Raw genomic sequence first — 18,355 nt, 5'->3', positions numbered from 1 at the left:
ACCTTAAAGAAAACATTCAAAATATTGAAACCTCATATTCATCAACTCCAGCACCACCCCAACATCAACACGTGAACATTTCGCGTGTCTAGGTTTTGTAGTAGAAGATATAGAGTAAAATAGGTGTTTCCAATGACATCATCGGTGTGATTTTAACCAATTATGAGTAAGCATTGCCTACTAATTGTCTACTAATTGGTTGATGATGTCATTGGAAACACTCATCTTCCTCTACCTTTTTTATGACAAAACATTGAAACGCACCATTTCCACATGTTGGGGTGGTGCTGGAGATGATGAATATGATGTTGAACATTTTAGAAATTTCCCTTGAACTCCTCCCAAAATACCATGCTATACATACCATATACATTCCTCAGCAGTAACCACTGTATGATGAGCTTTCGTTCCTCTGTGCTTTGCATTAAGACTTGGAGGGATCACTCAGTCCACATCCAGAGACCTATTAGAGAGTTGATGAGGCGCTGTGTTGGACCGGAGGAGTGAGGGTTTAATTCAAAGAGAAGGGGTTTATGGGTAAAGGTCTAATGATCGAGCAGTGTACCTACTGAGCAGGTGGAAATGGGAAGGCTTCTGTATCAACTAGCCCAATTGCAATATGTTTCCCCCCCCCCATTCCATGTCAGAGAGAGGTGAATGAGGAGACCCTCTTATATATTAACGCGAAAATGTGTGTGTTTGTGCCCATATTAGCAGACTTATTTAATTTCAAACTTTTCTCTAGTATAAGCTATTTACTGTGATTATCTATATTAGTAAAATGCCCTCGATAAGTGGCTGGTGTCAAAAATGTTCTGTTTATCGTCCCAGCTCTACAGTATATTTGTGGAGCCGTATACCCTGAACCACATGTGTACGTTTTCCTGCAGGCAATACTTATTGTATAATGTGTTTGTACTGGAGCCAGTGTGTCCACCGTTCATTTCTGACTCCTATAGCTACCCTGTCATAGGCTCTCGGTACCGACGGCCCCCCTCTGGCGTGACAGCATGACGCTCTCCAATAAAAAGGCTCTCGCTCCCGGTCACACACATGTCGCCATGGCAATTAGCGTGCCAGAGAGTGGGTGATTGACAGCTGCCACAGCTGTGTTGTAAACAAAGAGCAGTTGTGCTCGTAGGGAGACCTACGGCAACCACTGCATCATACCTTTTCTTTTATGATTAATAGTAGAAATACATTGCATACTGTAGGAGTCTCTGTACATCCACAAGTGCAAGGTGGAAACAGATGGTCAGAAACGGATATCATTATAATGATACTGTATGACAGAATGTATGACAGAATGTATGACAGAATACATATCAGTTTACATCCGTATACCGTGCCATATAATACCTAGCATCCAACTCTCTGTCACTTGTGCTTCTAAAGCTCCTTATCCCTGTGTGGAAAGGTTTATGTATCTTGTCCAAACGGACCATTTTACGGCCCATTGGAGGTAATCCCACTCCTGGCTTGGCCGATGGGCCGATGTTGCTGAGATCACATGTGACGGATGGCAGGTAGCTGGGAAGCAGGCTGCTCCGTCTGGCCTCCTTCGCCGCTCAACACACTCCGGGCCCAGCCCGCATCAATCACCTAGTCAGAGTGGTGGGGGAGTGCTGTGACTATTCCCGGCCCCTCACACTTTTACACACACACACACACACACACACACACACACACACACACACACACACACACACATGCACACAAACACACACACACAAACACACACAAACAAACACATACACACTTCTCATTTCCCAAGCTAATGCAAAGGGACTGTGTTGAAAGTGGCAGACAGGTCCACTGCGCCCCACCTTCCTTCCCCACACACAGAGCAGATTTCAACAGCGGTTTGTTCTGTCAGATGGAGAATTGGGAATGACTTGCATTTCAAACCAAGCTGCACAAAGGTATAGCCTCAATTGGTAGGAAAATATCTGCAACAAAACATTTCACTTCATCAACTGAGCTAATTGATCCATTTCAGTGATTTCAGGAAGAATCTCACCTACCTGTGCTCTCAGGTCGAAACCCAAACATGACCCAGCAGCAGTGCATGGGTAAAATCGTTGGGGAAGCCAAGCCCCCCCCCCCCCCCCAAAAAAAGTGTGTTGGGATTATTGCATTATTTGCTGTTAATTCATATGCCTTGCGACTGTGATTTATATATGCCTAAAGGCCATTACAATAAGAAGACAGCGTCAGAATACATTTTACCACAACTTTGTTCCATCACAAAACCGGATAGCAACTTCTGTCCGGTGAAGTCCAGGAAGCATATTGCATGTAACAGACGGTTACATGACCTACAGCATGGTCAACAAGTTAATGTTTTCAACATTTTCGGTCCACTAAACAACTATTTATTTAAAACCACAGAGAGTTACCGCAAGTCGCAAAGAAAACAGGAGCTGCCTCCACTATTCCAGCACCATTTCAACTTCAACATTTCATCATCATCAAATCACCTCTGCTTAGTCTAATGCAGTGACAACTAAAAGATACCACAAACATTTTAGTCCAATCAACATAAGCTGAATATGATGTGGCTATCCATGATTCTGATTTCTGTTTGCGCGCGTGTGTATGTGTTCGTGCAAGTAGAAAAACGTGTTGACTCACTCTACTTGTAGAGAAATGCCAATGCCGTCCTCCTCTCTTTCATGTTGACAAAATGGTTTGTCACTCTGTCATACAGTACATGCTTTTATTTTTTGTTGTCCTAGGCTACCTGGCTAAAATATTTGCTCACCAGCCTAACTTCCATTCACGGGCAACGTGAAGCTAGTTACCATTAGCCTTCTACATCTAGGTACTGTACATATTGAACTTCCATCCTCTCAGGTTAGGGGCACAACAATATTTGAATTCATGGTTGGATCAGAACCACCGTTATAATCATTGGCCAGTACAGAGAATTAAGTTAAACCGTCCAAATCCGTCTCTCCATCCATGGCTAATTTAGGGGCCAATTTTAACTAGCTAGATAGCCACTGGAGGACAACAACACAACGAGATGCAACAATTCAAGTTGTTTCTGTTAATGATGTATGCTCTCAAAGCATCTTGATAGGAGAGACGCCAAATCCAAGCAGGCTTCCTTTGACACTTTTATTTTCTTTCGCCAGGACCATTCATAGTTGAGCTCGCTCAGTTTAGCTCAATGCTGATTGGCAAATTTTGTATATTTTTCTTGTCAAGGGAGGCCATGTGCTCGCTGGCTTCTCATGCCTTCAATGATATGGACGGCAACAATGTCATACTTGTTTGGACCAGACAGCATCAGATAGATGGTCTACACGTAGAGAGACAGAGGGGCGCTGTTTCGCTCGTTCGGATGCTTTCTCCTGTGAGATACATTCAGCCTCTTGCCAATTGAAGGAAAATTATGGAACACAGAGAGACAAAAGAGCTAAAAAATGGGGGGGATGGCTTCCGTTGGCCTTCATGAATACACGCCACTGAACATGACACAAACAAAATCTGACCTGCCTGCGATACTCCAGAAAAAGGGTCGCCAGTCCTCCCATAGCTCACAGAAAATAAAATATGTTCTCTGTTCTAAAGGCAACAGAGAGAGAGAGAGCTGCATGACGCTATAGTAGCGTGTTGTCCTGGAGTTGTTCACTGCTGGCCGCTTTGTGAAGCAGGGTGAGCAAAGTTCAGCAGGCCAACACACATTCTTAATGATTCATAAGGTTTGGAAGCATGGTGGTCCCAGTTGACCTTACTGAAGGTCTGAGAAGATGCCTGCTGAGTGGGGAATTCAGAGGACTAATACTAAAAGAGATGGCAAAGATTCAGGAGGAACTGTGCTACACTATCCTATTCTATGGAATTTGAAATATGCTGTATCAATGAAAAACCTCAGCAGCATCATTCATTTTCAAAAAAGTATTTCATGTCATTTCAGCCTGAGGCAGTTATAGGATTCTCTGGCACACTCTGAGGAAGAGGGGTGGAGCTGTCACGTTCTTGACCTTATTTCCTTTGTTTAGTATGTGTTTAAGTGGTCAGGACGTTAGCTGGGTGGGCATTCTATGTTATGTGTTTCTATGTTGGGTTAATTGTATTTGCCTGATATGGTTCTCAATCAGGGGCAGGTGTTTTACGTTTCCTCTGATTGAGAACCATATTAAGGTAGGCTGTTCTCACTGTTTGTTGGTGGGTGATTGTTCCTGTGTCTGTGTATGTCGCACCACACGGGACTGTTTCGTTTTCGTTCGTGTATGTGTTCGTTCCTGTTAGTGCGTTATGTTCTCTAGTTCAGGTTTGTTCACATCGTTTATTGTTTTGTAGTTATTCAAGTGTTCTTTGTGTTCGTCGTCTTGTTTAAATAAATTTCATCATGTATTCCACCTACGCTGCATTTTGGTCCGATCCTTCTCGCCTCTCCTCATCCGAGGAGGAGGAAGAAATAGACGAACGTTACAGAATCACCCACCAACCAAGGACCAAGCGGCGTGGGAAAAAGCAGCAGCAGCGATTGCAGGATTTCTGGACATGGGAGGAAATACTGGACGGTAAAGGTCCATGGGCACAACCTGGAGAATATCGCCGCCCTCGTGAAGAGCTGGAGGCAGCTAAAGCCGAAAGGCGGCGGTATGAGGAGGCAGCACGGAAACAGGAGCAAAATCTGGACTACACTACGTGGGAGGAGATCGACAGGTGGGCGATCGACCCAGGGAGAAAGCCGGAGCCCGCCTGGGATTCTCTGGCGCAGTGTGAGGAGGGATACCGGCGAATGGAGGCAGCACGACGACGCGGTAGGAAGCCTGTTAGTCAAGCCCAAAAATGTCTTGGGGGGGGGGGCTAAAGGGTAGTGTGGTGAAGTCAGGTAGGAGACCTGCGCCAACTTCCCGATCTTACCGTGGAGAGCGAGAGTACGGGCAGACACCGTGTTATGGTAGAGCGCACGGTGTCTCCTGTAGGTGTGCATAGCCCGGTGCGGGTTATTCCACCTCCCCGCACTGGCAGGGCTAGATTGAGCATTGAGCCAAGTGCCATGAAGCGGTCCGATCCTTCTCGCCTCTCCTCATCCGAGGAGGAGGAAGAAATAGACGAACGTTACAGGAGCCCTCTTCCCCAACAGTATATTTGCATCCGATTGTAAACAAGATCTGCTGGATGGAGTTTTCCATGGATTTTCATGGCAAGTTAAATGTCACTGAAGCAGGGGCGTAGGCAAATATATATATTTTGGATAGGCCTAAAAAATCTGGATAGGCATTTTTTATACTTATTTATTTAATTTATTTAGCGATTGCACCGTATATTATTTTCGTAATACAATAATTTTATACTAGTGCATGGTACTTGGAGCAGCCTCGTTACATATACAAATAATGACCTATCCCAGCATATTAAAATAAGACAGTAACTTTAGACCAGTTGCCAACTTGCCAACAACACAAAACTCATCTTCAGACGCACTTTAATCTCAATGGGTTTACAAGCCTATATTTGATGTTACAATTTATACCACGGCGGGCAGTAGTACTATAAAATGGTACCTTACCTTTAGTAGACGTATCATAAGGTGTGACCTACATCACAAGGCGCAAACGGTGAGGTTTTGAGTTGAATATGGTGATGATTTCATCATAATCCAATGTATCTGTAAATTCACTCTCAAAAGACAGCAAACTGAAGTGGTTCAGCCAGGCGTTTGTCATTGATGTGGGAAGACAATTTTTTTATCCTAGTTGTTGTTGTTGAGAAAAGTCTCTCCACACTGCATGATGACATTGGAAGTGTGACAATGATCCTTAACAGAGTTTATATTAGGGAAAACATCATCAGGGCAGCTGTCAAGTACACTCATTATGGAGGAAAAGTCACTCTTTCCCATGTTACTTTTGCAACTCAACTGCTGAATAAAAACAGTGAATTCAGCATCCTCAATTGATATTGCAGAATGATCGCATGTGGTCTTCAGCTGCTCTTTAAAGCCGCAGGTTTGGGATTCTTTGGAAAAGGAGGCTGCCGCTTGCATGATCCCGTATGTGTCTTGTTGAAATCTTGAGTTCAACTCAGTAATCTGTCTGTCTAGAATATTGTTGTTTTCCCTAATGAAGTTGTGACTACACTTGTCTGCGAATTGTACAGGCAGTTTTCGCTGCTGTGATGCACTCACATCCCAATTACTAATATCATGCTTAACCATCATCTCTTCAGTTAGCTTGAGAATTTTATCGAAGTCTCCTCCTGAGTTATCTCTGAACGTAGAAAAGGATTTCAATTAAACCAATACAGTCCGTCACAGATAATGTAGAGCTTTGTAACAGGAATAAGGAATAAACACTTGTTGTTCTGGATTTGTTGTAGGAGGGCATCGGCTTCTAATTTGGTTTGTCCACAAGCCTCTGAAAACTCTGCAAGAACCTCTAAAATGACATCTAGCAGTAACAGCACTTTACTCACAGACACTGATTTTGAACTCCACCGTACACCCGTGGATCTTTCTAACTCGATGCATGGTCTTTCGGGATGCAACTTTTTCTGTACTTCTATGAGTCCAGCATGTCTGTGGGATCCACTCATAAATGTGTGTAGCTGATTTACCGTATCTAAAAAAAGTACTGATGTGTTCCGAGACGTTTGCTGCGGTGCACAGAACCGAATTCAGACGGTGGGAGTTGCAATGCACATATACCGCTTGCTTAAATGTTTGCTTTAGTAGGACATGTACCCCTCCTCTGTTCCCTGACATGACTGATGCGCCATCGAAACAAAAACCCACACACAGAGTGGGATCCAACTCCAGGGGTTGCAACACTTCCAAGTATTTTCAGAGACATTCCTTGTGCAGACAAATCAGCAGTTTCCATAAACCCAACAGCTCTTTCTTTAATCATTCCAGCATGAATGTATCGGATGCACACAGCAATAAGTTCTCGTTTAGATTGATCTTTATATTCATCTGCTAGTATGGCAAAACACGTGGAAGGTGCAGAATGAACTTCATCTTTTATCCTCCACAGTAACAGTGATGCTGCACACTCCAGCAACTCGTTCTGAATTTCGGGGCTCATAAGCGTGGCATTGTGTGGTAGCTCATTAAGCCTGTTTTGTATTTCTGAGTCATACTCTGAGATGAAATTGAAGATTTCTAAAAAGTTACCTTTGTTGACTGCCTCTTGGGTTTCTCTATGCCCTCTGAGTGGAATATCCTGCTTTGCACACATTAGAACCATATCTATGACCACTTTAATATGTGCACGGTTTCTTTCTATAAAATCCATGTTTGCATCACCATGTATTTGGTTCAACACAGTCCCACGACTTCTAGGCCCATGGGTCGCCTTGTAGGATGAACATTTTGCCAGGGCACTAGCATGTCATTTGCTATTCTCGTGTTTGCAGCAAGCATTTCTTGTGAGTTTCCAGTTTTTACATTTTTAAATCTTGTATAAATCTGAATTCGACATTTGCCCCAGGAAAGTGCCTACAAAACTTACAATAAATTCCATATTTTGCTTTACTATACTCGTTACACACGAACTGGTCATACCACCTTGAAGAGAAGCAGCGTGATTTGCCATTTATCATACTTGAAGGGAACTTTGCTAGCTTTGGTGGACGGGCATACCACCTTCATCAACGGCAAACAAATATGTCGGTGGACCTACTGAAGGTTCACCCCCGCCCGCAGCATCAAGAACGAGAGGAAGCCGTGGGGTAGGCAAGCATGCCTGGCTCAACGTGGCATTGGCGGTTGTGATGGCGATTGCGGTTGTTTCTATCATGGCGCCACCTGTTAATGTCTCATTCTGGAAGCTATCGGTAGATCGATCCAAATTATTTTCTGGCACACACTCCTTTTCCTCACTCCTTTTCCTTTTTTGAAAAACCTAGCGATCGACATTTGGTTTGCCATTGCTAGAACTACTAAATGACCTTTAGCTGGTGAGTCAATTTGAGTAAGCTAGCGTTGTAGAGCTTGCTAGCTTATGCACTACAAAGTTTAGCCATGTGACGTTGGCAGGTTGTTGAGGCAAACTACGGTATGAATTTATTTTAAATGTAACCAATAGTCGGAAGAAAACTTGATTGTCGCGGACTATTTCTTTGTTACATTATAACAAAATTACCCATAGAAAATAAATCTCACATGCGTTTCTTTTAAAAATGTAATAAATTATAACACAATTTATATTGAATAATTTCTGGGACATTTTCTGGGTAGGCCTGAGATCAAACTGGGTATGCCGCTGCACTGAAGTTAGGATTTGACGCCATGTAAAGGGCATCTCATTGTACCCTATATGACCAATTTGATTTGAATGCACATCCCACTTCTGACACCATATTACTGGGGCGGCAGATAGCCAGCTGGGATGGCAGGTTGCCTAGTGGTTAGAGCATTGGGCCAGTAACTGAAAGGTTGCTGGATTGAATCCCAGAGCTGACAGGGTAAAAATCTGTTGTTCTGCCCCTGAACAAGGCAGTTAACCCACTGTTCCCTGGTAGGCTGTCATTGTAAACAAGAACTTGTTCTTAACTGATTTGCCTAGTTAAATAAAGGTTCAATTAAAAATAAACAAAATATCTCGGGCAGGGCTTGAATCAAGGACCACTATGCCACCATACTGCTGAATATTTCTGTTTAAATAAGCTGTGTAGTGCTGATTTAGGTGGCTTGGTGACATCAGTGCTTTGTCTGAGAAGAGCGTCCATTGAGCGGTAACTCTGTAATTACCTTGCGATTGCAGATGGTCGGGAAGGAGAGTCTCAAAGGATTTGTCTGAGGGCCTGGTTGACTGTTTTCAGATTTGTAAATGCAGATGGCCCGGCTCAGAGCTCCTTGAGAGACAGCCAGAAATAGCGACCTCTTAATGCAAAGTCCAGTCACAATAGCCGCTGCTTCATTTAGAGTAGACGGTGCCACTGCCATTGGCCTTGAACCACAGGTCACCAACACTTCAACACTTCACATCATGTTAAGTGTCTGGTGGAGTCCAATACTTCGTCTGGGTCCCTCTTGTTATCCTGGGATTCTCAACTGAAGTTATATTAATAATCTGGGCTGAGAAAATAAAATCTTGTTTCAGTTTGAAAATGAGACGGTACTCTTAAAAGAAAATACAATTTTGTCTCACTGTGACCCAGATGTTTTAGAAGCGGAATGGAAGATGGAATCAGGTCCCCCGAGACATAGAATTAATAGTTCTCTTTTAATCCTTGCAAATACGCCTGTTCTTAATTTAGATATTAATTACATCTTGTAATTTGGCAAATGCCGAGAAAAGTCTGCCAAGGATGCCCCTTGACGCTCCTCTGGAGCTCTCTCTAACAGGCCTCTCTCTGTTTCCTATCAGCTCAATCAAATGAAACAGCCTCGCCTAATTTAATATGGAGCATTTCACTGGTTTTCCCATTATGTTCATTGATTAAGACGAGGCTTTGGAGGTTTGTGCTCACTGTTGTAAGTGTTTTCATTGGTTAATTGCTGAGAGAATTGAGTGCGATTCTTTGACATATGTTTTTTAAATGTAAATAGAATTACCATTGAGAGCAACTGCTTCTCAAGATGAACACATATACAGTAAATCCATATATTGTCCATTTTATTCAACATATATTGACACCTGTACCTACAGTAGATGCCAAATACTGTATTGTCCTTTTTTCTATCCACAGTGCATGTCTATCCGAGGCCATGGGTTTGTGCTCGACAAATACAAATGCCAGTGCAAGAGAGGCTTCTACCACCCCAACAGAGTGGCGGTCAATGGCTTCAAAAGTAAGTAACATTACTGATATTTGCCAACATGTTGCAAACATGCTCTGCGATGTGTGACATCACTTGGGATGGGAGCATGGTGAGGAATGAAGGCGAATCATGGTCCTCAAAAACTCGGACAAAATATGATCCTCATTCGTAGCAGCTGCAAGTCGGTGATGTGTTGACCATGCAAATGTATTCAAGTTCTTCTTCTTTCTGTTGTTCCTTCCAGTCGCATATGATGGCTCCTAATCAGGAAGAGGAATTTAGCAGATGTAGCTGTCTGACCCTTTGAACGCTCTCTCGCGACATGTTCAGTAGTGTTAGTAGCATTAGCATTACTGTTGCTATGACGACATTACCGTTGTTTACGACGACATTACCGTTGTTATGACGACATTATCTTAAACCCCGCCTGGTGTTGGCACCATGTGGTCCTTTATAATCCTTTATTTAAGGAACAAGATACAGTGGAATCGTCATTTTGTGACCCTCCTTCCTTCCCTCCATTGTGTTAATTAGAATAGGCCCTTGCAGACATGAAGCCCCTGTGGTATTCGGTTGGTCGGGCTTGAAGCCCACTCACACTCCTGTGTTCTCCTCCCAGCTCTCTCCCTCAGTCTCCTCTCATCCCACCCAGACCTCTGCATGTCTCTCTGTGTCTGCATCAGTTCCCCCCTCCATCCCTCCCTCCCTCCCTTTATCCCTCCATCCTTACCCACACTCGTCCCTTTTTGCATATGACAGCACAGCAAGAGCTCCCACCACGAAGTTAAGCTCTCTCTCATTCAGAGAGGGGTGGATGTGTCTGTGCGTGTGTGCGTAGATGTGCGTTTATGTGCAGGGGGGGGGTAATTTGATTAGAGCAAACAGAGGCACGTGCCTTACAGACATGTTCTTCAGAAGTTTTGCCCACCACCGGGCCAACAACAACTGTTGTCTTAATCTCAAAGTGAACATTCTCCTTCCTCAACACTATTTGTAGAGGAAACCGCCACTGTTCACCTTTCCTTTTCGATTCCTTACATTTCCATAGCTTTAGCTTCCAATGAAATTAGGTTCGCTTTCAGACTGTGAGAAACTGAGTCAACAGGAGAAGCAATGAGCCAAATGAGAGACAGCTATGAGTCATACCATCAACCCAATGGGAGATAAGTAGGTATTTTCAGGAGATCAAGGATGTGCAGAGTCATAGATTTCTAAAATAGTCTTTGGTTAAGAGCAAAGTCCCAGTAAATGGGAGAAATGGTTGGAGTTTTACCCAATATCGCTGCCAAACTGGCATCACTAAAGGGTTTCTCGCTCTCTCCATCGACACCCCTCTTGAGACAATTATCTGAGCCCACCAGCATTTCCCATGTCCCCTGAATTTGTCCATGTAGAAATAACATGAGCCTTGCACATTTCTCTGTGCTTTAGCCATGAGTATTCTCTGCGGAGTCCTGGTATGATATGCCAAGCGTTGAACCAGGGAAACTGTGTTGACTTTTCATGTTCACACATATGCTTTGATGTTTAGGTGCAGTACAGACACCAGAGAGAGCTTAGGTTTCATCCTCCAGGCTTTCACTCCGTCATAGGGTGGCAGGTAGCCTAGCGTTTAGAGCGTTGGGTCATTAACCGAAAGGTTGCTGGTTCGAAGACCTGAGCCAACAAGGTGAAAAGTCAGTCAATGTGCCCTTGAGCAAGGCACTTAACCCTAGCTCCAGAGGCACCGTACTGCTATGGCTGACCCTGTAAAACAACACATTTCACTGCACCTATTTTTATTTTTTTACAGAGGATACTGTCATAATTTTAAAAAGGCTGTTTACTTAAAGGCCCAGTGCAGTCAAAAACTTGATTTCCTGTGTTTTATATATATATGTCCATACTATGAGGTTGGAATAATATTTTAATAATACTATAATAATAATAATAATAATTGTGAAAATTATGATAATGCCTTTTTAGTGTAAATGCTGTTTGAAAAACTCCCTCAATTTTTTTCATGTTTTGGTTCGGATGGAGTTTTGGCCTGCCTGGGGACATCATTATTAGACCAATAAGAAAGAGAGTTCCAAACCTCTCTGCCAATAACAGCTAGTTTTCAGTGTTCCCCTTATCACTCAGACCACTCCCAGACAGTCCTAGCAATATTCTTTCTTGAGAAATTGCTCTTTGCTAAGAAGCTATTTTTGTTTCTTTTTGACCATTTTAATTGAAAACATTCTCAGCAAGGTATTTAATTATTACCCAGAAATGATTTGATATTGAGATAAAAATGGCTGCATTGGACCTTTAACACAAGAGCCGAGTGAGTCATTTAGAATCAATATGAATTCAACATTATAAACAAGATGTGTTTCTATGCCCTCATTCATACAGCCAATCAAACATTCAGCGACGTTTAATGTGTCCGTTACTTAGCTATGGCTTTAGCAATGTCAGGTGTAGGTGTATGTACTGCTGACAGAAACACTATATTACAACAAACAGTATGCCACCCCTCCTTGTTATATACAATGGTACACAACATAAATCCTTTTTTACACACTGAAAAGGATGTCATCAATGATCGAAGATGTGGAAGTTAATCAATGGCACCCTATTCCTTTAGAGTGCACTACTTTTGACCAGGGCCCGGGATTTGGTCAAAAGTAGTGCACAATGTAGCGAATAGGGTGCAATTTATGCACATGCTGGGTCTTATCTTTAAAAAATAGCTGTGAAATTCCAATAAATGGAGGTGAGATGATATGATGATGATGATGATGATGATGCCGAAGCCAGAGAAGATATTAGAGATATAAAGGCCTGGCACAGATGGTGTTCGAACACCCACGTAGAGACCTACAGGAAACCACAGGAGGATCAGCCATAATCAGAGAGAAGGGCCTATGTTTAACACGTTTAAGGAGAGCCACTTGAACAGGGTGAAAGGTTACGTTGACATGAGGAGTCTAGCTCCCTCTAATTGCTACAAAGGAGCTAAAGAATAGCACTAAGTAATTTACCAAATAAAGCTACCATAAAGTACTACAAAGTACCTAATTTAGGTGAGTGTTGAAGTGCCATTTTATTGGAAATTGTTTTTATGACCCAGGTAAAAAATCTTTAAGAAATCTTTCTGTCACAGGTTGGGGCAGAAAGGGAAAAGCATCAGACGGGAGTCCTAACCTGGCCGAGGGGTCGTCCAGCGACTGCCTGCCCTGTCAGGAGGGCTGTGCCTACTGCAAGGATGACACGCCCTGTGTTGCTCGAAGCGACAGCGCCCTGCGCATGGCCGTGCTCTCCTTCCAGGTCCTGTGTATGCTGGTGGACTTTGTCAGCATGGTGATCATCTACCACTTCCGCAGGAACAAGGTGAGGCACTATTCAGCCGTCATTCATTCCCTTTTACGTTGATCATAATCACTATTCATCATCTATTACATTGATATATGATATATTGACATATAGTTCATGACTTAATACATGTTATTCATGTTATTTTCCATCCTAATTCGTCATCTATGTTGATGTAGATGTAGATCTATGTTGATTTGTTCATGGATGACTTGATACATGTTATTCTATCCTATTAGCCTACATTGTTTTATTCATTAATGGATGACTGGGTCTATCTTATCCTTTTCCTTTTCTTTGTTCTTGAACCTGAATGAGACCAGGGGCACACACTGTACTGTACTTTTTGAACAGAATGATATTTGCTGTATATTTTACTGTATAGATTGTATGTGTTTTGACCATATGGCCATGGGTAGCTCAGGAACATTCAACTAGTGTATTATTCATGGGGATACCTCTTCTGACAGTTCAGAGCACCACAAATAATAATTGACTCCATCTGATTATACATGATTCATTGGCACACACAATCTGGTACAGTTTGGCACATTGATGGCAGAACTAAGGTTCCAACTCTAAGCTTTAATGCCGATTGACACGTTTAGTTGGCATTTGCACCAGTTCAAAAGTTGTGTCTTTAGTTTCAACTGAACTGGAGTGAGTTTTCCAAGACATTCGTGGCACTAAGATCAGCGTCGTCCCTTGCCAACCAAATGTCTCACTCTTAGACTCTATGAGAGGATCTTAGCTACAACGTTTTGGGAAGTTCACTATAGAGCTGGGCTTCTATCCATGAGATGTTTCAGAGTAGGAGTGCTGATCTAGGAACAGGTCCACCCTGTCGACATTATCTTATTCATTATGATCTTAAAGGGAAAACTGATCAGATCAGCACTCAGCAAGCATTAAGAATATGGGCCCTGATGTTCAGCATATGTTATGAAGGGAGAATGTTAGTACAATGAAATTGAGAACAGTGCTGTAGGTGCATACCTTAGGTAGATGATAATAACTATGTTGCGTCTAAGACAAGGGTTTAGTCTAGGCCTCACTGGTAAGTAAGTCTTGTCAGAGCCAGAACAGCTTAAAGGGTAGGAGCCTATTACCTATTTTTTTTAGCATGAGGCAGCTTGTACAAGTACACCCCCTGGACAGGATGCTAGACTTTCGTAGGGCCGATCCATCTCCTTAATGCTGAGTGCCAAGCAGGGTATTATGTCCCATTTTTAGAGTCTTTGGTATGACTTGACTAGGGATCGAACCCGAAACCGTTCAATCTCAGGGCAGACACTCTAACCACAAGGCTACTGAGTTGGTACGTGGAGGGATCTGATTTCTCTTAACAAGATTCAGTTTCTCCATGGCTGTCCTCGATGCTATGGGCTTATAAATAGATCTGCCTAGCTTCTCCAATGCCCACACACTCTCCAAATCCCCCAGGCTTCTAACAGGAAAATAATAACATCTCTGAGAAAGAATAATCTTGGGTACAGTGATATTCTTTGATACAAGTAAAAAATTCACGAAACCTCCTTGCCATGGATGTGGAATCCTCAAGAATGTGTGTACAAGAATTGTGTAGACCACAATACCTACCTAGAGAGTTTTCATCTGTATTTTCCATAGCTGTCTACATACCACCACAGTAAGAGGCTGGCACTAAGACAGCATTGAATGAGCTGTATTCCGCCATAAGCAAACAAGAAAATGCTCACCCAGAGGCGGCGCTCCTAGTAGCCGGGGACTTTAATGCAGGGAAACTTAAATCCGTTTGACCAAATTTCTATCAGCATGTTAGATGTGCAACCAGAGGAAAAATCTCTAGACCACCTTTAACTCCACATACAGAGACGCGTACAAAGCTCTCCCTCGCCCTCCATTTGGCAAATCTGACGATAATTCTATCCTCCTGATTCCTGCTTACAAGTAAAAATAAAAGCCGGAAGCACCAGTGACTAGATGAATAAAAAAGTGGTCAGATGAAGCAGATGCTAAGCTACAGAACTGTTTTGCTAGCACAGACTGAAATATGTTGCGGGATTCCTCCGATGGCATTGAGGACTACACCACATCAGTCATTGGCTTCATCAATAAGTGCATCGATGACGTCATCCCCACAGTGACTGTATGTACATACCACAACCAGAAGCCATGGATTACAGGCAATATCCGCACTGAGCTAAAGGCTAGAGCTGCCGCTTTCAAGGAGCGGGAATCTAACCCGGAAGATTAATAGAAATCCCGCTATGCCCTGCGACGAACCATCAAACATGTAAAGCGTCAATACAGGACTAAGATCGAATCATACTACACCGGCTCTGACGCTCGTTGGATGTGGCAGGGCTTGCAAACCATTACAGACTATAAAGGGAAGCACAGTTGAGAGCTGCCCAGTGACACAAGCCTACCAGACGAGCTAAACTACTTCTATGCTCGTTTCGAGGCAAATAACACTGAAACATGCATGAGAGCACCAGCTGTTCTGGAAGACTGTGTGATCGCGGTCTCTGCAGCCGATGTGAATAAGACCATTAAACAGGTCAACATTCACAAGCCCGCAGGGCCAGACGGATTACCAGGACGTGTACTGCGAGCATGCGATGACCAACTGGCAAGTGTCTTCACTGACATTTTCAATCTCTCCCTGTCTGAGTCTGTAATATCAACATATTTTAAGCAGGCCACCATAGTGCCTGTGCCCAAGAACACTAAAGTAACGTGCCTAAATTACTACCGACCCGTAGCACTCACGTCAGTAGCCATGAAGTGTTTCGAAAGGCTGGTCATGGCTCACAACAACACCATTGTCCCAGAAACCCTAGACCCACTCCAATTTGCATACCGCCCCAAAAGATACACAGATGATGCAATCTCTATTGCACTCCACACTGCCCTTTCTCACCTGGACAAAAGGAGCACCTATGTGAGAATGCTATTCATTGACTACAGCTCAGCATTTAACATCATAGTGCCCTCTAAGCTCATCAATAAGCTAAGGACCCTGGGACTAAACACCTCCCTCTGCAACTGGATCCTGGACTTCCTGACGGGCCGCCCACAGGTGGTAAGGGTAGGTAACAACACATCCGCCACGCTCATCCTCAACATAGGGGCCCCTCAGGGGTGCGTGCTCAGTCCCCTCTTGTACTCCCTGTTCACTCATGACGGCCAGGCACGACTCCAACATCATCAATAATTTGCCGATGACACAATGATGGTAGTTCTGATTACCAACAACGACGAGACAGCCTATAGGGAGGAGGTCAGAGACCTGGCCGTGTGGTGCCAGGACAACAACCTCTCCCTCAACGTGATCAAGACAAAGGAGATGATTGTGGACTACAGGAAAAAGAGGACAGAGCACGCCCCCATTCTCATTGACGGGGCTGTGGTGGAGCAGGTTGAGAGCTCCACCACGTCACTAACAAACTAACATGGTCCAAACACACCAAGACAGTCATGAAGAGGGCACGACAAAACCTATTCCCCCTCAGGAGACTGAAAAGATTTGGCATGGATCCTCAGATCCTCAAAAGGTTCTACAGCTGCACCATCTAGAGCATCCTGACTGGTTGCATCACTGCCTGGTATGGCAACTGCTCAGCCTCTGACTGCAAGGCACTACAGAGTGTAGTGCAAATGGCCCAGTACATCACTGGGGCCAAGCTTCCTGGCATCCAGGACCTCTATACCAGGTGGTGTCAGAGGAAGACCCTAAAAAGTGTCAAAGACTCCAGCCACCCTACTCATAGACTGTTCCCTTTGCTACCGCACGGCAAGTGGTACCGGAGCGCCAAGTCTAGGTCCAAGAGGCTTCTAAACAGCTTCTTCCCCCAAGCTATTAGACTCCTGAACATCTAATCAAATGGCTGCCCAGACTATTTGGATTGCCCCCCCCTCCCCCCCCCCCCCCCTCTTTTTGCACAGCTGCTACTCTCTGTTGTTATCATCTATGCATAGTCATTTTAATAACTCTACCTACATGTACATATTTCCTCAACTAACCAGTGCCCCCGCACATTGACTCTGTACCGGTACCCCCCGTATATAGTCTCGCTATTATTGTTTTAATGCTGCTCTTTTACTTGCTACTTTTATTTCTTATTCTTATCCATATATTTTTTTGTTAACTGAGTTGTTGGTTAGGGGCTCGTAAGTAGGCATTTCACTGTAAGGTCTACACCTGTTGTATTCGGCGCATGTGACTAATAACATTTGATTTGATTTGATACTGGCAAAATATGGCAAGGCCATTACTTAGATTTGACAGTATTAAAGGCAACTTCGCTGTTCTACATCTACAACATGACATTTACTTTTTATAGTAGAGCCGTATAGTCCTGAACCAGTACATTAATCATAGCCTGGTGAACTTTTGGCTGTGGAACTTTTGGCTCTATAATCGCATTAGCTTTCTGGATTGGAGCACAACACCTAAGCCCTCAGTTGGGTTCTGTCAATTAATTGGCTTCATTTAGGACTTTGTCTTGAGCGTGAGAAATCTCTGGATTAGGATGTAGGTTGACAGATTCACTGACAGGAGAACATCTCCTTACTGGATCACACACACCTTGGGATGAGTTAGCTCTAATAGGGTTGAGACGAACAATGTCTTTTCTCACTAATACAACTTCTAGAATTTGGAGGTATGTCATATTGATTGTCCCTGTATGTAATCATCATTTATCCTCCAAAAGGGACTTTACTTCTGTTGCCACTCTATGCGTGGTAGCAGCACTATCATTTGCTCAAGGTTCAAGAGCAGTAAGCTGTGTATAGGCACTTATACTGTATGTTTGCAAACCGATGGCACAGCTGTCCATTGCCCCTTGAAAGCATCCTCAAGCACCGTTTACTGTAAAAGAATGCATGGCTGAATGTCTGATGTACTGTAAGAGGAGCCTGGAAATATCCATGAAATGGAAAACCATAGAAAAACGTAGAATGTTCTAGTTCTGTGGGGCAAACATTTATTTGATGAGGTTTGATAAGGCTTAGGATACAGCTGTTATTTATTTTGTTTGTCTACGAATGCACTAGTACATTTACATTTTAGTCATTTAGCAGACACTCTTATTGAGCGACTTAAAATAAGTCCATTCACCTTAACCACATATCACAGTCATAGTGAGTACATTTTTCCTCAATAAAGTAGCTATGAAAGTAGGCTTCATTCAGGTCGTCTTGGCTCCTACTAATACGTAGTTTTAGCATTATTCGAATTAAACCTTTATTAAATGTTGTTTCTGTCTCCTGTGTTCCAGAGTATCAGAGCCTCTGGGGTAG

The 18,355-nt window shown here is 43.4% G+C and overlaps 1 protein-coding gene across 1 annotated transcript in view; it reads left to right on the top strand.

The window, feature by feature from the left end:
• The window catches only part of gpr158a (G protein-coupled receptor 158a), a 108,594-nt gene that overhangs the window by 44,220 nt on the left and 46,019 nt on the right, over nt 1-18,355 (top strand). The window contains exons 4-6 of the mRNA XM_038997243.1: nt 9,655-9,757; nt 12,858-13,084; nt 18,334-18,355. The exon at nt 18,334-18,355 is cut by the window's right edge and continues 47 nt beyond it. Coding sequence (XP_038853171.1) covers nt 9,655-9,757; nt 12,858-13,084; nt 18,334-18,355 — 352 coding nt within the window. The remainder of the gene's footprint in view (nt 1-9,654; nt 9,758-12,857; nt 13,085-18,333) is intronic.

The sequence above is a fragment of the Salvelinus namaycush genome, chromosome 7 (genome assembly GCF_016432855.1).
Source record: "Salvelinus namaycush isolate Seneca chromosome 7, SaNama_1.0, whole genome shotgun sequence".
Classification (NCBI taxonomy): domain Eukaryota; kingdom Metazoa; phylum Chordata; class Actinopteri; order Salmoniformes; family Salmonidae; genus Salvelinus; species Salvelinus namaycush.
This window is presented reverse-complemented; position numbering and strand designations above follow the sequence as displayed.